The 23122-nt window shown below is 40.6% G+C and overlaps 1 protein-coding gene across 1 annotated transcript in view; it reads left to right on the forward strand.

Annotated features, from left to right (window-relative positions):
• The window catches only part of f5 (coagulation factor V), a gene marked incomplete at both ends in the record, with an annotated part of 99856 nt that overhangs the window by 8348 nt on the left and 68386 nt on the right, over positions 1 to 23122 (forward strand). Inside the window, 7 exons of the mRNA XM_084311431.1 lie at positions 62 to 223; positions 569 to 790; positions 1363 to 1528; positions 3772 to 3952; positions 17205 to 17301; positions 19422 to 19627; positions 21848 to 21995. Of these exons, the coding sequence (XP_084167557.1) occupies positions 62 to 223; positions 569 to 790; positions 1363 to 1528; positions 3772 to 3952; positions 17205 to 17301; positions 19422 to 19627; positions 21848 to 21995 (1182 nt within the window). The remainder of the gene's footprint in view (positions 1 to 61; positions 224 to 568; positions 791 to 1362; positions 1529 to 3771; positions 3953 to 17204; positions 17302 to 19421; positions 19628 to 21847; positions 21996 to 23122) is intronic.

Consider the following 23122-nt stretch of genomic DNA (forward strand, 5'->3'; position numbering starts at 1 on the left):
TGGATGTGTTGGGGCAACAGATGTATTTACCCCCCCTCTCTCTCTCTCTCTCACTCCCCAGACACTCTGGATGAGTTGGGGCAACAGATTAATTTCCACGAGGAGCACGTGTTTCTGTTTGGGGTGTTTGATGAGAGCCAGAGCTGGTACCCACCAGCAGGCGGCACCGCAGGCAGCCATGTCAAACACACCGTTAACGGATACAGTCATGGAGCACTACCTGGTCAGTCTGTCGGCTGCGTGGTCAGAGGGTGGGCCGAATCAGTTAGTCAGTGAAGGGAGTCAGTCTGTCAGTTGGTTAATTGGTCTGTCAGTCAATCAGTTAGCCTTTTTGTACATTTAGTGGTCATTTTCTTGCTTTTTTATGACTCAAAGGGGGGGGGGGGGGGGGCTTTAATATTAATATGTCACTTGTGATATGAAGTTTTACAACTAAAAAGGACTTATGATCAGTCTCATATCTCTATGTATGACAATGTGATTCACAGTATAGCTGAACAGTATTTCCATAAGTTCAGCGAAGTACAGTAAGAAAAGCCCATGACCCCTGTCTCTCTGCTCTGCTCAGACGTCAGCATGTGCGCCCACACGTCTGTCAGCCTGCACCTCACAGGGATGAGCTCCGAGGCCGACGTATTCTCCGTACATATGAACGGCCAGGTGCTGCAGCAGAATGGGCACAAAGTGTCGTCTGTAGGCCTGATCACTGGCACTGCCAAGACCGCCAGCATGACCGCCATCCACCCGGGCCGCTGGATGCTCTCCTCGCATACCAGCAAGCACCTGGAGGGTAGGTGTAGATCTGCCTCTGCTACCTCTGTTGTTGCTGTTGTTATTGTTGCTGCTGTTGTTGTTGTTGTTGTTGTTGTTGTTGTTGTTGTTGTTGTTGTTGTTGCTGCTGTTGTTGTTGTTGTTGTTGCTGTTGCTGTTGTTGTTGCTGCTGTTGTTGCTGTTGTTGCTGCTGTTGTTGTTGTTGTTGTTGCTGTTGTTGTTGCTGCTGTTGTTGTTGCTGTTGTTGTTGTTGCTGTCGTTGTCATTGTTGTTGCTGTTGTTGTTGTTGTTGCTGTTGTTGATGTTGCTGTTGTTGCTGTTGCTGTTGTTGTTGCTGTTGTTGCTGTTGTTGTTGATGCTGATGTTGTTGTTGTTGTTGCTGTCGTTGTTGTTGTCATTGTTGTTGCTGTTGCTGTTTTGCTGTTGTTACTGTTGCTGTTGTTGCTGTTGTTGTTGCTGTTGTTTTTGTTGTTGTTGATGCTGATGTTGTTGTTGTTGTTGTTGCTGTTGTTGTTGTTGCTGTTGCCTTTCTTTGTTGCTTTTTGTTGTTTTCTACCAATAAAAAGAGCAATGTTTGCTCTCTCATTGCAGCTGGTATGCATGGATTTGTGGATGTGAAGAGGTGTGAGGGCTTTGAGGCCAACAGACGCAAGCTGACCGCCAAGGAGAGGCGTGAGAGCCAAGAGTGGACTTACTATATAGCTGCGGAGGAGATCGTCTGGAACTATGCCCCCAATATGCCAGCATATATTGACAAGTAAACAGACTTTTTTTATTCTCTGTTACACATCAGAGGTATGCACATAATCTTATCTGACATGCCAATCTGGCCAAATTCAGTCTGATACTTAACAAATTCAGGAGCGTGTGTGTGTGTGTGTGTGTGTGTGTGTGTGTGTGTGTGTGTGTGTGTGTGTGTGTGTGTGTGTGTGTGCGTAACGTTAGCGCTGACCAAGTCATGGATAATCGATTTTTCAGCCCGCTTCTCTAGCGTGCATAAGGACACATATACTATCGATAATCTAGCGTTTATTTGAAAACGATTAATAAATCAGCCAAAAAATTACAACGTGTTTTGTATATTCCACTAAAGAGCTATTATCGCGGATTTCTCTGGAATTACTAGAAACTATACTCGTATTCAAAACGGTATAAAACGGAAATGTACCAATGAAAAAACAATCCGTTTCATACATGTTGACTGCAAGCAAGTCATTGATAAGCGACGGGGGTATTAGACCCATAGCCATAATTTAAGATATAGTTTAAGCGTTCGCAAATTTCCCCGTCCTCTCATTGACTAAAGCGCTGGCACGGAACGGCCTAATTTGGTCATGTGGGCGTGGCTCTGAATGTGTTAAAGCTGCATCGGGTCGTTTTGAGAAGAAATAATTACCTCTACAATAACTAGTTACAAATGCTTGAATGTTGCTTATAATCTTGACACAAATACCCCAAAAATCACCCTTTGAAACGAAGTGGAACAACATTGCGCTTAGAGGAGGCTTCGTTGTGTGGTAAAGGTGGTGGGAGGGTAGGAGCACCACAGCCAATCAGATCATTTGTATGGTAAAGTAGGTGGGAGGGTAGGAGCACCACAGCCAATCAGATCATTTGTATGGTAATGGTGGAGGGAGGGTAGGAGCACCACAATCAGATCATTTCTAGTTTCAACAGTGCTCCAGGGACATACTGACACAATTGGCAGTGTCAGCGGGAGGGAAGCCGGTGGGTGGTAATCTGGTCATTGTAAACAGCGACTCCTACAGGTCGGTCAGGGCGCCTGCACCACGAGGAAGGGATCTGGGTGAGGTAGTGTGCCCTCCCACGCGTTACACTCACCCAATGAGAGTCCTCGCTGCCAGGTGAAAAGAGGCTGCTGGCTGTCTCCTATACAAGATACAACAAGATACAAGATACTTTAATGCCACACAACGATGGTTGGTGGTAATTGTTTGCGGTACAGATTGTTAAGCACTGGTTACATCAACATGAAGCATCAGACATCAAACATCAAACGCCCCCCTCCCACCTCCCAGTCCCCACAATAAATACATATATACATAAAAACATACAGGACAGTCACGGTAACAGTGTCAGTCAGTGACAGATGCTTGCCCGTCTGTGCAAAGGGGGGCGGGCCAGGGTGTTCAGTGTACGGACTGCTGTGGGGAAAAAACTGTTTGTGAAGCGTGTGTGTCTGGTTAGAATAGACCTATAGCGACCTGAGGGCATGTGCTGGAATAAGTGGTGTGCTGGGTGAGAGGGTCGTTGACTATTTTACCAGAGCGGGTGACTGTGCGTGAGGTGTAGATGGAGTCCAGAGAGGGGAGGGGGCAGCCAATTATTTTGGAGGCTGTCTTGGTGATGCGTTGGAGTTTGTGTTTGGTGTGTTTATCAGTGGAACCGTACCAGACTGTGATGGATGAGGTGAGGATGCTTTGAATTATGGCAGTGTAGAATTGGACCAGCAGGCGTTGTTGGACTCTGTACTTCCTCAGTGTATCGGAGGAAACATGTGATAGATTTCAGGGCTCCCTAGACCGGCAAGTAGGGGGAAAATGCGCGCAACGACCAGGAAGGGGAGGGGGAAATTAGCATAACGACAAAATTGGGATGGGAGGAAAAAAAATACAAGAAAAATAGGAGGAGAAAAAGTGAATAAAAAAAACAGTGCTCCAGGGATAACGTCCTTAGGTACCACTTCATGTAATCAATATCAAAGATACATCATACCTCATTTAAACGTTTTCAGAGGTTAGTCCCCCCCCCCCTCAACAACAACAAAGAAATAGTGCACCTTTGATTCATAATTATGATGTATACCTAGTTCTCATTATTACAGTTATTGTTGAACATTGTACTCTTTCAAAATGGTTTGCAAGGACTTACAAACCTCATTATGGATCTGTCCACTTTCAAGATATCCTTGACATTTTAGCTGCGTATATACAGCATTTTGGTTTGAGGCTGTTTAATTCATTGAACCTTTTTTTGCAGGGACTACCAGACCCAATACCTGATGCGGACTCCGCACCGCATAGGGGCAAGCTACAAGAAGGTGGTGTACACCCAGTACACGGACGATACGTTTACTGTGAGGGCAGAGGTCAAGCAGAGGAAAGCGGAGATCGGCATCTTAGGCCCTGTGATTAGGGCCCAGATCAGAGACGTCATCAAGGTAATATCCTACTCTTCCTTGGGGGGCCGACTACAACATGTCTTGTACAATGCTATGGATATATCACTGATTCTTGAGAGTCGGGACAAAACACTTTTTAATATTATATTTTGAGAATGCACACTATATTGATTAGAGTTGTATATTCATGTAGAGAAAGGTCTGAGCTATTTAACCATGTAAAGGTGCGGGCTCTACATAGAAAAACATTTTGAACAAATTCACATGTTTCCCTTTGAAACTTTATTTGGGTTAACTCCGTCAGACACACAAAAAAGTATATAATTCTAATTATTCCAGTCCAACAAGAATCTAAGGTTCTGAAGTATGTTGTAATAGTGTTTAGTTACTCTGGTATGCAATCAAATATAATATATAAACCTCAGGTGTAATTTCACACTATTCTGAAAACACAGATTTAGAAATATTTGCATTTTCAAACTTTGTTTTTAATTTTGATATGATAAAAAAAAGATCATTAAGTAAATAAGACAAGAGGATGAAGATCTGATGCTCCTTTATTACTTAAACAACATAAACTGAAGAAGGAATTTGTATTTTCCACAGAATTAACAAAAACAAACATCTGACGGTGTTGACAAAGATCTGACGGAGTTGACGAGAAACTGACAGAGTTGACTAAATTGTATATGCATCTCTGATAAATGAACACATGCATTTTTTAAACAGATGGAAGTGACAATGATAAGAACTAATAACTCCTTGTTAATGTTAATACTGAACATTTTGTTAACTCAATTGTAATAACAACAAACTTTACATACACTGTTTCCAACTATTACAAAATGCACTGTTTCCAACAACAAAAACAGTCATGGAGACCAGGACCCCTTCTTCTCGTCCCTGTTTTCATCTACCCAACTTCCTGATCTCCACGTTCTCACCCTGCACTTCTCCTCTTCGTTTCCTTCTGCATTTCCGATTAGTTTCACTATGATGTCTTGAACTGGGCAGAAACAGAACCTTTTCTGTTGGACCATGGGGATGCAGAAATTCCACTTTTACATCTTGTTGATCAGTATCCACATCGATGATCTTGGCTAGCCACCAGTGGTCATCATATTAGGGCGGGCCATACTTTTGTGCAAACATGAATTTTAAAGAAATCTTAACATGAGGGGTGTCTAAAATATGTGTTTCTTGTGGGGAATTAAAATATAGGAAACATTTTCGGATATGATAACTCTAACTTACATCATTTTGTATTTCAAACTGGCAGATTTGACAATTTTTCACCCCTTTGCAGGGCCGGACTGGGGGAATTATTCAGGCCAGGAAATATAGTGCGAAATATAGCCCAAGTCAGGCAAATTTTTAAGCAGGGGGTCTGGGGGTCCCCCACCAGGAAGATTTTTGTTACAATGACTTAATTCCCTACATGCTGGTGCAGGACTTTTAAAATGTTTACCCTTTAAATGCCATTGTTTGTGATGGCATCACAAATTATTGTTAAAAAAACACACACATTTAAATATTTTCAATATATCAAATGCAAAGTGGATTTTTCTGGGGGGGATTATTACAGGCTAATAATTGTTATAATCATCATGTGTCAATGATTAGCAACAACACTGATTTTGATGGATTTTTAGTTTTTGTAATGTCAGACTTAACAACTCAGAAATCAGAAAAGTATTTCATTTTTAATCTGACATTACAAGAAAAATTTAAATGGTTATGATCAGGACTGAAGTTGAATAAAAGATTTATGCGGGGAAAAAATGACAGGGGATGATGATGATGCATGGTAACATTAGCTATGTTAGCTAGCTAGCATGTTTATTTTTATCACTGACTAACCTGGTGGTCCCGTGGTGCAAGAAAACATTTGGTCAATGTTGCCACATTTAGCGGCAACATTTAGGGCGTCCCGTCTCTGCTCCATGCTTCCTCTTTTTTTCACTGTTGAAGTGTTGAAACATTTCATTTCCAGTAATTCCCATCTGACTGTTCTGTGAAATACAAGCAGTCAGCAGTATGTATTTTTCTCTCCCTCCCTCTCTGCCCCACCCTTCCTCTTTTTTCCACTGTTGAAACATTTCATTTCCAGTCATTTCCATCTGACTGTTCTGTGAAATACAAGCAGTAAGCAGTATGAATTTTTCTCTCTTTCCCTCTCTGCTCGACCCTTCCTCTTTTTCCACTGTCCATCTTCAAGCGCAGGTTATGCTTGACATTTTTTGTCTTTCGCTGTCTCTCCCTGTCATTTTGCAGAAGTGCCATCTGCCATTCCATTCGCCATCTGAAGACATGGCTCAAAAGGGACTATACCTAGACACTTAGCTTAAGGCACCCTTGCATGTTGTATGAGTCTGTATGTATATAAATGTTAAATGGTATATGTGATGTGTTGTGATGTCACGTTTTGTATGATGCATGTTTTAAGCATCACATTCCCCCACCCCCCTACAAGGACCACAATGGAAATAAGCTCTGAGCTTTTTTGTGTTTCATCCTTGGCAGTATATCCCGACTGTGCTCTTCTGTCACATGTTTATTTTTTATATTGTCAAATAAAGTCATTCATTCATTCATTCATTCATCTCAACTGTCAATCAGTTGTATGGCCTGGTACCGCCTCCACCAATCACATGCGGCTCCCTTTGTGTGTGTGTGACAGACAGACAGAGCTCCCGATGGCCAGTCCGGGCCTTCGCCATACATGGATGCCAACATGAATCTGAAGGAAATCCTAACATGCAAGGTGTCTAAATGATGCATTTCTTAATGGGGAATTTAAATATGAGTAAATTTTTGGGATAGGATAACTCTAACCTACATAATTTTGTATTGCAAAATTTCGAAGATTTTAAAAGATATGGGAAATAATTTATAATGACAAAGCCATCATTAGCACTATCCATCATCACACATCGTCACACGTGCAGAGTTCAGGAAGAAATCCTGGACATTCTGTGTTACACCCTGTATGAATGTTGGCTTTTTCTGAGGATGCTCCCTTTCTCTCATTAACTTATAGGTTAACCCAAAGTCTTTCATTTGTTGAAGAAGACGATACTTTTTAAGAATCGTGCCTGATGAACTCAGTGCTGGTTTTTGGCGCCGTGGGCCAGGAGTTTGTTTGTTTGTCTTCAGCTCTCTTCTGAGGATGTGGTGGAATAGCAGGGCCTTTTGGATTTTCTGATTCCTTACTTTGCTTCCTGATAGCATTTTCTTTGTTTCCGTGCCTGGAGAGTCCAGTGGTGATGTACAGTATTTGTAGCCTTTTTTTCAGCACATTATTGTTTTTCTCAGGTTGTTTTGTTGCTTTGTTACATTTGTAATCTTCTCTTTTAAAGTTTGTATTTATCTTGAATGCCTTTTTCGTGTTTTACTTTGTTTCTGTTCCTGTCTGAGAGACTCTCTGCGCTGTCTGGCATTGTTATCTAGAATATCCTGATCTGGGGGGGGTGTCTGCCTCCAGCACCGCACCTTCACAGGACCTTTTCTATCTGCACCTTTTCTGGACCTCTCTCCAATATTTTCTCTGATACCTCTGTGCCCTGTCTCCCATCTTGTCTATTTCTATTACTTTTTTGTCTTGAACCCTCTTTTTCCACCTTTGTCTTTCCTGCTCTTGCATGACATGTTTGCTCTCTTCGTCACTGTGTAATTCTTCTCTTCTCTTTCATTGGTACTCTCTATTTCTTCTCCTTCGCTCCTCAACTGACAATTTCTGTCTAGCCATGCTTTCCTATAATACAAAAGTCATGAAAATGTAGAATAAGACTATAAAATCAGGTGTCTATTTACTAAACATGATTGATTGATTGACGTTAAAGCTGCAGTGCGTAGTTTCTACAACTAGATGTTGCAAACATCTTCACACTGGCTTGTGCAGACAAAATCCATGTTCAGTGGAAGCAGTGGGAGAAAATTCAAAGACATTCATTCCAATAATCCTAGGGTATATTACAACTAGTGCTGTCAATGGATTAAAATATATAATCGTGATTAATCGCATGATTGTCCATACTTTTTATTTTTTTTTATTTTTTTTAACATATCTTTTTTTATCTACCTTAAACAGATATTTTTCAAGTTCCAAGTTTTAATAATCTTATCAACATGAGTCAACAAATGCTTGCTTTATGCAGCCATTTAACACAAAAGGATGACCCTCATGCATTGCAAATTTGCATCAAATTCAAAACAGAGTGATGCACAAAATAACTTAAAAGAAAATAATAATTTAAAACAATGAATAAAGTGTGCATGAAATAATAGGGGAAAGAAAACGTTAGGAACTTGTTACATTCACCCACACAAGGGCTGAGTAATCACACACCCCCCCTCTCTCTCTCTCACACTCACACTCTCCCGGCTCTCTTTCTCTCTTGCCCCTTCCTCATCTCTCTCACCCCCCTCTCTCTCTATATATATCTCACACACACACACACACACTTCAGAAACAAACATAGTATCAATGAGAGCATCAATAATACACCTGAGTGAAGTCTAGTAATACAAAAATAATAATAATCTTAAAAGTTAATCGTGAGTTAAAAAAAATTGTGGCGTTAATAGAATCGGGCGATAACGCGTTAATACCGTGTTAACTTTGACAGCCTTAATTACAACTGATAAGATTGTGACAACTGACTAGCAAAGAATTATCCTGTTGATCACTCCATACCATAATGTATTACACTATGGATGGAAAGTCAGAGAAAGGATGATGCAGCAATCTAGACACGCATGGACCAGTCCTATATTAAGAATTATTATAAAGATATTAAGATGAAATCAAATCAAATCAAATTTATTTGTAAGGCCCGACAACACACGTTAATGTCCCCATGGGCCGTACACGTCTTCTTTAAACAAGTCAAGAAGAAACATAACAATAAGTCAAGAACAGAACAAGAACACCATAAGGTCCAAAAAATTTAAAAGAAATGCCTATAAATGAAAGAATGCAAGCACTCCCAGACATACCCCACGCGAAGGTAAGGAACAACTCACTAAAACCTAACAAATATCCACAGTTTACCACCGTGCCCCTCTGCTCTGATGATCTAAGTAAACAGTATAATAACAAGAATAACTGTTTTCTTCTGTCTTGTATCTCTTCTGGGATATGAAAGGGCAACATGGAACTCCTTCCCCGCTCTATAAGAGGCAAGAGTGTAGATGTTTGGTAGTGAAAACTACATACTGCACCATATTTTACATCAATCAATCAATCAACGTAGACAAGTGATATATTTATATTTATTTATTAACACATGTGCTGGGAAAGTAAGACAATTATTCAATAAGCAGACCACAGCCTGCCCATGCTCTGATACATGCTATTATATGCACACTTCTGTGCAGATAAAACTCTGAAATAACATTTAAATCCTTTACCATGTTCAAAAATAGTATAATAATAGCATATTATGAGGTTATTGATGGATTTGTCAACTCCATCAGTTTACACGTCAACTCCGTCAGACACACAATCTGATGGAGTTGACGTCTGACGGAGTTGACAAAAGGGCACACATTTTCCCTCCAAGCCTGTATTGTGCACTGCAGCTAGCTAGTTTTTTTGGCAGTTGCTAGCTGTCTTAATAATCTCACTGAAACACTTGAATTCAATCCACTATTGTTTTTTTAAAAGTATAATAACGGAGAGACGGTGTTGACATGTTCCAGCTGTGACCATCGGAATATTGACATTGTTTGTCTAAAATATCAAAAAGTGTAAAACTTACCAGACCATGTGTGGTAGTGTTGCATTCACCACATTCAGGGGAAGGAAAAGGGGTCCTCAGGGATAGAGATAGCCATGCTATTGCCTGATTTAATTAGGTTTATGAAAAGGTCTGACAGAGTTGACATAAACTGAGGACACAACTTTGATAGGTAGATTTCTATGGGCAATATTATTTGAGTTTCATGGCATGCATTGTTTTATACATGTATAACCCTTATCTTTGATTTGATATGTATGTTTTCACAAGTGGAGAGGTCTTTCAAGCTTTTTTGGGCTGGTCAATAATGTAACCCCTTGCTGAGGACAAGATAATTAACATGGGAGCTTCTAACCACAGATTATACATTTAAACAAATATCCCCCAAAAAACAAATATATGTGCTAAAACATAACATCAGTATACACAATACCTTTAGATATAACTTTGTGAGTATATCACTCATTATGAATTTCTTAATTTTTTATATAAATTAGACTTTTCTATGTAGGACATGTTTTGTCCCAACTCTCAAGAATCAGTGATATATATGCTGTAAATATAAACATTTAATGTATATATACAGTATATACAGCACTATTGTACATGCTATCATACAGAGATATATGGGTAGACTATATAGTATGAGGTAGGTAGTTATGATTATTATGATTACTATGATGACCTATTAGCACAGCGAGCAACACATAGTAGTGCAAACAGACGGATTTCAATCAGCACATCAGCATTTAACTTGTGCATACAGTACCTGTTTTTTTGTTTGCCTTTGTTGAGTAGGGTAAACAGAAATAAGACATTTATTATTTGTGGGGATTATAATATTGACCTACTAAAGGTTTCTAAGCATAAGGCTTCAGCAGATTTTCTTGAATTATTATATGGAAGAGGGTTATATCCACTGATCAGCAAGCCAGTCTGCTATATTAATAGATAATATTTTTATTAATAGCTTTAAGGATAACATCATAAGTGTATTAGTCATAAATGATATAAGTGACCACTTACCTGTTTTTGTTACTTTTGATTGTCAATTGAAGAGAACAAATGAGGAGAATGGGTACAGATATAAAAGGTTAAGAAGGGATGATGCTGTAAACATGTTCAGGAATGATCTTTTGAATGAAGAATGGAAGGGGGTAGACTTCATTCAGGGGGTAGACGACCTCAATGCTGCTTACAATACTTTTTTGAATATCTATCGGACACTTTACGATAGGCACTGCCCAATGGTTCAACATAAACAAAAAAGTTATGACAATAGAAAACCATGGATAACAAAGGGGTTAGAGAATGCATGTAAAAAGAAAAAGAAACTTTATAGAGATTTTATCAAATGTAGAAAAAAGGCTGCTGAAGCTAAATACAAAGTGTATACGAATAAGTTAGTATTCATTATGAGACGGGCCAAGAAAGATTATTACAATAGATTGTTAGGCGAAAATAAAAATAATATAAAGGGCACATGGGACATTCTAAATACGGTAATGGGAAATAAATCAGCGTCCATAAAAATGCCTAGCCATTTCATTAGTAATAGTAAGACTATAAAAAACATGAATGAGGTGGTTAATGAATTCAACTATTTTTTTGTGAATGTGGGGCCAAATCTGGCAGATGCCATTCAAAAACACGATGAACCATTACAGGAAGGATGGGGAGGAGATAGTAAAGTACTGCAGTCTATGTTTTTGGGAAATGTCAGTGAAGCAGAAATCATATCCATTGTATCAAAGTCAAAGAATAAGACATCCATTGACAGTGATGGGATAGATATGATTATAGTGAAGAAGACAATTGATTGTATAATCAAACCTCTCTGTTATATTTGTAATCTTTCTTTTCAGACAGGTATTTTTCCAGACAGGATGAAGGTAGCAAAAGTGATCCCACTTTACAAAGTAGGAGATAAGCACAGCTTCACTAACTATAGACCAGTGTCATTGCTCTCACAGTTCTCAAAAGTGCTTGAAAATCTGTTTTCGCAGGGCGGTTAGGTGGTCGAGCGGAGATTGCGTTCGTCACCAGCCCCGAAGCTGTGAGCTTGGTTCGCCTGTTCGAATCCAGCTCACAGCTCCGGGGTTGTCACCAGCTTGGCTGGCCGTCTGCACTGATACAATTGGCTGTATCAGAGGGTGGGAGAAGCTGGCGGGGTGGGTCCGGGTCGTTGTAAACAGCGACTCCTACAGTTCGGTCGGGGCGCCTGCTAAGCGCGGATTGGACGTGAGGGGGATAGTGTGGTCCTCCCACACGCTACGCCCTCTCAATGAGAATCCGCGCTGCCAGGTGAAAAGAAGCGGTGATTGGCTGGACGTGTGTCGGAGGAAGCACGTGGTAGCCTCCACTCTCCCAAATGATCTGACTGTGGGGGGTAAAGCGCAGCGACCAGGAAGGGACTGGGAATTGGCATACGACTAACATTGGGATGGGAGAAAATCGGAGGAAAATGGAGGGGGAAAAAGACCAATAAAAAAAATAAAAAATAAAAACTGTTTTCGCATAAGTTAGATGGTTTTGTGGAAAAGAACAAACTGCTGAGCAAAAGCCAGTATGGCTTTAGGCAAAACAGATCAACAGCGACTGCCTTAATGAATATTATTGAAGAAATAACAACAGCAACAGATAAAAGGAAATTAACAATAGGGGTGTTTATTGATTTAAAAAAGGCATTTGATACCTTAGATCATAATATTCTAATTTCTAAATTACGTTCATATGGTGTGAGAGGAATAGTTCTAGAATGGTTGAGTAGTTATCTCCACAATAGGCAACAATATGTGCAGTTGGCAGATGTCAAATCTGAGCTCATGAAAATTGAATGTGGGGTACCTCAAGGTTCGGGTTTGGGGCCCAAACTCTTTCTTTTATATATTAATGATATTTGTGATGTTTCAAAACTATTACAGTTTGTCTTGTTTGCTGATGATACAAATTTCTTTTGCTCTGGAAATAATTTAAAGGAACTAGCTGAATATATTGTGTATGAAATGACAAAGCTAAAGAAATGGTTTGATGTAAATAAGCTATCACTGAATCTGAAAAAAACAAAATTTATGATTTTTGGCAATCGAAAACTAGATGAAAATATAGTACTGACCATAGATGGAGTTGATATAGAGAGAGTTAATGAATTTCGTTTTCTTGGTGTGATTATGGATGATAAATTGACATGGAAATCGCACATAGCACACGTTAAAAAAAAGATGTCCAAGAGTATTTTTGTTATGAATAAAGTAAAGGATGTGTTAGAGTATGAGGCAATGAGAACACTATTGCTCACTCATCTCACCTTATATCAATTATTGTGTTGAAGTATGGGGGAATACTTATGGGACTCATATAAAACCATTATATATACTACAGAAGAGGGCTGTACGAATCACACATAAAGTGAGTTATCGAGAACACACAAATATATTATTTATTAAATCTAGAATAATTAAACTTGAAGACATCGTTAAGTTTCAAACAATGTTAATTATGTTTAGGGCAAGAAATAATACACTGCCAGAAAAACTACAAAATCTTTTTCATTTAGAAAGTGAGTTTAGTAGGAGAAAATACAATTTTAAACATCAGTTTGCACGTACCACACTTAAACAGATGTGTCCTTCAGTTATTGGTGTAAAGTTGTGGAATTCTCTCCATAGCAAGCTTAAGGGATCTAATAGTGTTTATCAATTCAAAAAAAATTATATAAAAAAAATATTTAGTCAGTATGAAAATCAAATGTGATCTGAATAGTGAGATATTTTCTTTTTTTTTCCTTCTCTTTCTTTTATTCTTTATTCTTTATCATTATTATAAAAAAAATTCTTGTTTAACTGTGGATTGTGTGTTTCTTTTATAATGGTATAAATGATTATTTGTGTAAATTAGGTTGTACACCGACCATTACGTAAATACTTGTTAGTTTAGGAATAAGGGGCAGGTAACTATAAGATTTATTCTTCTTCCTGCTCCTTTTGTCCATGGAATGACTATTTATGATTGTGTAATGAAGAAACTATGATTGTATGATTCCATGTGGCAAATAAAAACTCTGAACTGAACTGAACTGAACTGAGAACCAATGGTTCTCGAGCCGTAACGGCACATGGGGCAGCTCCGTAGCGTGAGGCAGCTTGATTTAAGCATTACATCACGCGCAGGAGTGGTTTGTGAACAATAAACCATGCCTAGGGGTGGTCGTTAGACCCCCCTAGGCATGGTTTATTGTTCACAAATCACGACTGCAAGTGGTGTAATGCTTTTATACAACTGCCACATTCATCCAACCTTATTGCTATACAATAAACACACATTAATCGAAGATTTATTGAAAAAACCATCCGCCAGAAAAAGTAGTTCCCACAACAGCAAAAAAGAGAAATTGCCTCCATGTGGAAGCAGCTCGGAAGTGCATCCAACCAACTAACACATCCAACTGTGTGTTATTGGAATCCAACTGCCTTTCAACTAAGACATCCAACCAACTAACACATCCAACTGTCTTTCAACTAAGACATCCAACAAACTAACACATCCAACTGTCTTTCAACTAAGACATCCAACCAACTAACACATCCAACTGCCTTTCAACTAAGACATCCAACCAACTAACACATCCAACTTTTCTTTAGTTTTTAATTATGAAGTTAGTGGTTGTTATTGGAATGATTGATTGATTGATTGAACATTTTATTACCAGATGCAGAATGGGTACAATACAGTACGGCTCAATACACACAATTGTTAAGGGGATGCAGACCTACTTTCTATAGAACTTCATTCTTAGATGCTTCTATAGAAAGTAGGTAAAACAAATTAAAAAGTTTTCTTTGCCCTATAGGAAAAAAAAGTTTTCGCCCTATTTTTTTATTTATTTTTTTAAACCTATTGTAGAGGGCCTAAACTTAGCCAGTTGGAAACCAAGCGTACAGTAATAAAATTAGCAATCAATCAACGCAATAGGCCATGCTCACTTAGAACAGCGCAGCACCCAGCTCTCTCTCAGTCTGACTATCCCCCCGCGTTGCAGACAGGAGTGTGTGTGTGTGTTTGCGTGTGTGTGTGTGTGTGTGTGTGTGCGTGTGTGTGTGTGTGTGTGTGTGTGTGTGTGTGCGTGTGTGTGTGTGTGTGTGTGTGTGTGGGGGGGGGGGGGTGGGTGGAGACTGACCCAGCGTCGGACAGTGTGAGAGTGAGGGCTGCAGTCAGAGAGAAGGAAAAAGAAATTGAAAAAAAATTGCAAATTAATCAATCAATCAATCCGCGATTTTTCTTTTGTTACACAATGATTCAAGACCCATCAATTACATCATCCAACATTGTTTAAAGGACTAAGACATTCGCCTTGATAGAATCGCTTGATATTTAGTCGTTTAGTCGTTATCAACAAAACCATTTGTTAAAGATTATTGTCCGCCATCTTGTGATCCGGCGGAGTGATGTGATGTGATTCGGTTGTGGGCGGGTCCTGGGCCAGCAGCGTGGAATTGTGAAGAATAAACACGTGTAAAATGACTGTTTCAGCCAATCAGAATCGAGAAATGTGCATGCCGTTGTATAAGTACAAGTACACCCCTTGGACATGACGCTAGTATGTCGCAAGGACTTCCCCCCAAACCAACCCTTGATGCTGAGTGTCAAGCAGGTACCTGTACCATGAATTAATTATGCATTGAAGTCAATCTGAAGTCAATGTGCACTGAAGTCAATCGGGTATAGGTTCTGATATAGTTGTTCTTCTGCTTCATGATACTCTGTGATCAGAAGTCTTCACCCAGTGTGGAACTCTCGTACCGGCATGTGTTTTGATTTGATTATAAATCTTTAATTCGAACATGTAAATACAAACAAAATAAAACAAAGACAAATCATTCATCTCTAGCAAGAAAAAAAAGAAAAAAAAGAGAACATAACTCAATTTACAAAAGGAGTAGGAAAAAGTATACATTTATTTAAATCCTACCCCTTTTCCACTACTCAAAATGAATGTAATTCCTTACTAATTTAAATCCTTACAAAACAAATATATATAATATACAAATATATGCAAAACATAAAAAAATATATATGTAAAACATGAATACAATTTTATAAAAACACCCGTGAATGTCAAATCCCTTCCTCATCCCTGTACCTCATGAAAATTATTTCTTTATAACTCTGTTTGAATTATCTTATATTTGGACATTGCTTTCAGTGCCTTTGATTAACGTTGATTTACCCTGTTGAATGCCACCATCCACTTCAATGTTAGCGTTAATGTTATGTTAATGTGTCTAATCTGCCCGTCGCTTATCAATGACTCGTTTGCAGTCAACATTGTCGAAACGGATTGTTTTTTAATCGGTTCATATCCTTTTTATAGCATTTCGAAAAGCTATCGTTCTCTCGAAAATTTCCGGGAAGATAGAAAGATTCCCTCATAAACGGCATTTATTGGAATATTCTCGAATACACTAGACACGTTGTCATTTGTCGGCCTATTTATGAATCGTTTTCAAATAAACGCTAGATTATCGATAGTATATGTACGTATGCACGCTATAGACGCGAGCTGAAAAATCGATTCTCTTGTTCCCGCAAGATCACACACACACACACACACACACATGACACATAGGGGACGCGCTGTTATCTCAGTGAATACAGCTCTGATTATCCTAAAACTGGTAACATAGACTCCTTACCTTAGATCAGATGTTCTCCAAAAAGATTATTCCAATTCCTGATCGCCATTCCAAATATCGATTGCGTTGATTGATTGATTATTGGCTGCTGTGAATATATAATCCAGGCTGCTTTCCGTCCCGCGATCACTCCCATGTTCATCAGACGGCTTGCCAGCACAAGGAGCCAGTTGGCTCCCCCCACACAGATCTACAGATCCCAGGTCAGTCTAAGCGACTGACCTGCAGTTACACAGGGATAGCCGATAGGGGGCGCTTTTTTCCAATCTGAGCTCCTGCAGGGGCTGGTGTACCAACGGGAGACTCGGTTGATGAAATATGAATTCAGATCGCTAATAAAAAAATAAAAAAGATATTTGTCGTCGTGGGCACTCAATGGGGGGGCTGATAAAACAAGATATGTCGTCCGTGGCACTGAAAGGGTTAAGCACAACATTCAGATTGTTCCACAGTTTCACTCCACATATTGAAATGCAATGTCTTCTCCTGGTAGTACGTACACTAAGAATATTTTTATTGAGTTCTCCCCTCAGATTATAACCCCCTCTCTTTCAAACAACAGTTTTTCAATGTTTCTTGGAACTACATTACCTTTTGCTTTATACATTATTTCTGCTCCCGGCTGCCCTTGGGGGGGAAGGACGACGGGATGGGTCAAGTGCAGAGACTCAATCGCATCGGCGACCTAAAAAACTATGCATGTGTGTGTGTGTTCCTGTGTGTGTGTGTGCCGCCCATCGCAAGTGTGTCGTTGCATGCCGAATAAAGACTTCTAAAAAAAGTCCTGCATTATTATTATTATTATTATTATTTGTGCTGTTTTAAATTTTAAGACTGGTTTCTCCTGTGCCTCCACAGATAGTCTTTAAGAACAAGGCCTCCAGACCCTACAGCATCTACCCACACGGACTGACCATAGAGAAGTCACAGGAAGGGGTTCATTACCCGGCAGGAGGTACGTCTTCATTCTGCTGATAAGCAAATTACACATGCAGCCGGAACAGAGTGGAACAGAACATATTTTTTTTCATCCAATATTTTTATTGGGAGTCAGGCATGTAGATATACAGCAGACCAGGCACTTGCACACATAGAGGCCAAGGGGTGCTTGAGCACCTGCCTTTTTGAGCCTCATCAAAAAAGTGCCCTTTTTTCCCGTTACGCATAGACTGCCCTTCCAACTGAAAAATGTCAGGATAGAATAAAAATATTAGGTAAAGAGAGAGAGATGCCCCATATTCCATTGCAGTTTGCACGGCCTCCTCAGCGTGCCTCTCCGCGGACCTATATATTTTATGCATAGCGTGGGTGATGATGATGATGATAGAAACCGCTGTGGCGCATACAGTTGAATGCTGGTATTACACTCATTGAGGGACACGAAGAAGTCAAGTCCGATGGGATTTGGGAATCTCAAATACAAATCAGGATTGGAATAAAAAATGCATTTATATTAAACAATACAGAATATACAGCACTTCTTGGGGTCTGTAGGGTAAGCACTTATTCCCTCCCCCCTGAACATTTATGGAGATGTATGAGCCTTTTAAGTCAGTGATAAAAGTGTCTTTCAAGGATAAGTGAGCTCCTGCACTGATTATTATAGTTCAATATTCAATATTTGATCACCAAAACCCCCCAAAAAGCATAAAAAGGGGGCCCCCGCCCAAAAAGGGCCCTTAAAAATCACGCTTGCGCGAGGTTAATATATACACACAAGTGTAGTGCCCTTTTCAGCCTTTGAGCACCTGCCCCTCTAAAATCCTGTGCACGTCCCTGGAGCAGACTAATGACTTCCCAATTCCCTTAGTAAAGGTGGTAGGCACTGGCAGTGTCTGAGAACTGAGCAAGAGTGAGCAGCATGTCCAGCAGATAGAGAGCACACTCGGCATCAGATCAGATTTATTTGGCCTACCCAGTGGTGTTCAGTGGAAAAACTAACAAAACCACCTGCCAATCACAGGCTGGGAAATATTATCTCTGTGGGAAAAAATCTAAGCAAATGAATAAAGGGAAGATGATTAAACAGAAGGATTTGTAGATACCGTAATAAATGATAATCCATTTGAATTATAAATTCATATTTGACCTTGAACTTGACCTTGACCTTATTATGGCCCAAATCATACATCTATGGATAGGGAAAAGGCTCCTCTTTCCAATGGCAGGTTCAATCTGGATTTAGTCATTTCCTCACGGTTTTACAATAAAATAGATATAATTAGCATTTTTCCGATAAATTCGTATTTTCGGTAAATCTTATACAACATCGGTTTTCACATGTGGGCCCTCATGAGGATGATTCGCGACACACCAATTTTTCTAGCGGCTCGGGTGTGCATTTCTTTTAATACAATATATGGATGGAATTAAAGCCATATTTGTTGCCTGTCGATTTCCCTTTCAGGTGACAAAATCCGTTCAGCGATTCCCGAGTTACATGCCGATAATGTGAGGCGTGCGCCAAAGTACACATTACCACCCCGACTCCCGGGGCTCTAGCTCCGTCAATCATTTGGCGATCTCGAAGATTCTTGGACAGGGTTGTAGCCAATGAGTGTGGCTTTCCAATGATATGATATGATATGATAATTGGGATCTAATACGGTCTCTATTGATCGATTTATGATAAAGAAAAGCAGGGTCCCCCAATTGGGGGACCTTACAGCATATAAAATCACAACAATAAGACGAGGTAAAAAAGCAAGGATAACAAATCAATTAAAAACTGTACAACTTGATTGACAATGGATTGAGATCAATGTTTTAAACTCTGCAACAGAGGGGAGAATCTCAAGCTTTAAGGACTGTTGGAGTTAATTCCATGAGCTAGAGCTAGATGGGCATCATAGCAAAATGCAGATTTACCCTGTTCAGAGCAAACTCGAGGGACCTTAACCCTTTCACTACCACACTCTAGAAGGTTAACCCTTTCACTGCCACACTACATATTGTTAACCTTCTGTAGTGTGGTAGTGAAAACGTTAACCCTTTGTAGTGTGGTAGTGAAAGGGTTAAGGATAGACCAACAATAGACCAATAGAATAGAATCAACATGTTTCTGTGTGTTCAAAGGCAACCAGACTCATGGCGTCCAGCCAGGCCAGACCCACACCTACAGGTGGGAGGTGGCAGAGGAGGACGAGCCGTTAGTGGGAGACTCTCGCTGTCTGACACGTGTGTACCACAGCGCGGTGGACTCTCCCCGTGACATCGCCTCGGGACTCATCGGTCCGCTGCTCATCTGCAAGAGCCAGTCCCTCAACGTCAGGAACGTGCAGGTAATATCATCACTGACCGTTATTCACATGGCGGCCATTAAATCGGAGCAAGATGGCCACTGTGTGAGTCTGGTCACTAAATGGTCACACGCAAAATGGAGGACCCTGATGTAAAGATGAAAGTCTTTTTCTGGTCTGCATCCTCTTAGCAGTTGTTTGTATTGAGCCGTACTGTATTGTACCCATTCTGCAATCTGTTAATAAAGTTTTCAATCAATCAATCAATCAATCAATCAATCAATCAATCAATCAATCAATCAATCAATCAATCAATCAATCAAACCTAGTCTGTAGGGCTAAATTATTTGGGAAAAATATATAATTGCTATTATTCTGATATATATATATTGCAATTGTGATATGATTCAGGATATTAGAGGGAACAATCGTTATTCTCATTTTGAAAAATGTTGAAATGACCATGGTGTGCTTTTTGTGATTGGTTCTGTACCAAATAAAGATGTTTAAATAAGTATAGAATACGACATGTAGGGCGGGACATCTCTGCAGCACCACAGTATCTAAAGGAACACTCCAACATTTTAGGAAATACATTTATTTGCCATCTTCCTCAGAGTCAAATGAGAAGATTGATATCAAATGAATCTCTGTGAGTCAGTTTTGGATTCACTAGAAGTTTCTTCACTTTTGATGGAGCTAGGCTAGCTAGTCCCTACTGCTCCCAGTCTTTGTGCTAAGCTAGGCTAGCTAGTCCCTACTGCTCCCAGTCTTTGTGCTAGGCTAGGCTAGCTAGTCCTTACTGAATACCACGACCACAACACCAGAGGGAGCTCCACAAATCATGTTAAACCCAGATTCGGCTCAAACAAGGGACTAAACACGTTTCGCCACATCAATGTGGAACGCCCTACCCACAGCTCTAAAGGAATGTAAATCACTACCCACAAAACCACTCTCAAAGAGCACCTACGGGAGACTAGAATTCGAAACTGGCCTGTGTAAATGTCCTAACCCAACCCCCTCCAATGTACAGTAAATGTCCTAACCCAATAATACACAAGACCCTCTTCTTGGGACCAAGTAAGGTTTCGTCAATAATCCAATGTACAATTACCCCCCCCCCCCCCACCCCACCCACCCAACCACCTCCAATGTACAGTTTCCCACCCCCCCCCTCCACCCCACCTACCCAACCTCCTCCAATGTACAGTTTCTTCGTCAAATGTATAGGCCTACTCTCTTTTTTAGACTCTTTTTGTATCACAAACAATACTGTATTTGTAAATCTGGTATGTCATAAATGTATAGATGTAGCAGTATTGTCTATCTGTATGTCATCATGTATGTCATGTTATGATGAATTGAAAATGGGGGACCCTGATGTAAACAAGATGAAAGTCTTTCTCTGGTCTGCATCCCCTTAACAATTGTGTGTATTGAGCTGTACTGTATTGTACCCATTCTGCAATCTGTTAATACAATTTTCAATCAATCAATCAATTCCAGTCTTTGTGCTAAGCTAGGCTAACATGCATCTGGACCCCTCTCTGGGGCTACTGGACACACAGAGATGAAACTAATATCAATCTTCTAGTCTTAGTGTGACGCTGGGGGAGGTGGAAAATAAGTATATTTACCAAGATGTTGGCGTGTTCCTTTAAAGTGGTCTGCAAGATCCTCATTTTGTTTTGCTTTGGTGACTATCTATTGGCGATAAGTGACCACTGCTGTTGTGTTTTTGCAGTGTATTTGCACTGAATTAGTCTTCTATTCATTCCAAACAAACTGCTCTTGCTGTTGGTGTGTTGGTGACATAAAATGTATCACTTCACAATGCATCACTTGTACCGGATTAATTACCTGGGAATGTCCTACCAGACACCAGTGTTTGGAACAGCCCAGATTAGCAAATGCAAAGATATTCATGAACTGGGTAAAGGTAGAATCATTTATATCAATTGGCAACAGAGTGGCAAAATAGACATTTATTTATATGAAAATGTTCAAGATTATTACTTTAATTTAGAATGGTATTTTGACACATTCTGCCTGTAACAAATATTACACCTTCTGTGATTTGGATATTGCACTAGGCCATATTGCGATTTCAATAAGATTTTGATTGATTGTTCAGCCCTAGTGTTCTGTAACACCAGCATTATGCCGGTAAGCTATCTGCATTGCACAAACTCACAGTGAAAATAATGATCACACTGCTGTGTTTCTCGAAGATGAATACAGTTTTTTGGTTGTTTCCAGCTTAAAGCAGACAAGGAACAGCACGCCATGTTCGCAGTATTTGACGAGAACAAGAGCTGGTACCTGGACGAGAACCTTCAGTCCTGCTGTGATCTGCACAGAATCAACAAGGCCAACGCTGACTTTTATCAGTCAAACATCATGCACAGTGAGTTTCAGTTCACCATCGTGCTTTTTAACTGTCAGAAACAGTGAATAGAAACTCTCAGTCCCTTTTGTTGTCTAATGTTTAGATTAGATTAGATTAGATTCTGTAGTGTGGCAGTGAAAGGGTTAACCTTAGGTAGTGTGGTAGTGAAAGGGTTTAACCTTCTGTAGTGTGGTAGTGAAAGGGTTAACGTTAGGTTATGACTATAACCAAGTTCTGTTAGTTAGGGGCGATGCTTGGCATCACTACTGCACTATCTCGCGTACGTGCACGCGTACTGAATAAACCACAAATGTACCTCTAATACCAGTATTAGTCTGACCACACCCCTCATCAGCTTACCTTCATAAGCAGGTGTGTGGTCACCTGCTCTCCTCCTTCCCAAGCTTTCACCACAAGGTGAGGACAAGGGCTGCAGCGGCCGTCTGATGCCAAGCATCGCCCCTAACTAACAGAACTTGGTTATAGTCATAACCTAACGTTCTGTATCGTTAGTGGCTTAGCTTGGCATCACTACTGCACAAGGGAGGCCAAGCGGAGCCACTTGGCTGACAAATACACCCCGCTGACAGCCCCCAAAACCATCAGAACAGGGAGGGCCGAGCCCCCCCGACCCCCCCTAATGGAGGGTATCCCCCCTATTAGAGGCTTCACGGGAAGGCGACGGACCCGACCGTGCGAAGAGGCACTCAAGCAACTTAACGCACAGGGTGAGCAGACCGTGGCTTGACCCCACGACTACACACACGCACAACCCGCATGCCACCCGGGAACGAACGGAGGAACAACCTCATTACTGCCCCCAGAATCACGGGGCCAAGGGCAAACCCAACCCCGTGGCAAGGCCGTAGCAGCGGAGCGCGAAGGAAGACCCAGACCCACCAAAAGGACTGGACTCCCTGGAATGGGGGCCCGGAGAAGTCCATGATGCCAGCATCAAGACCCCACCAGGTGGGCACGTAGTGCCCCGCCCCCCACATCGCCAGCGTATTCGGACAAAGGCCCCTCAGTTACTGCACCTGGTATTCCCAGGCGTAACCCCATCCAAGTACTAACCAGGCCATAACCTGCTTAGCTTCCGAGATCGGACGAGATCGGGCGTGTTCAGGTTGGTATGGCCGTAAGCC

Source organism: Notolepis coatsorum (genome assembly GCF_963971535.1).
Source record: "Notolepis coatsorum genome assembly, chromosome: 3".
NCBI classification, from domain to species: Eukaryota; Metazoa; Chordata; class Actinopteri; order Aulopiformes; family Paralepididae; genus Notolepis; species Notolepis coatsorum.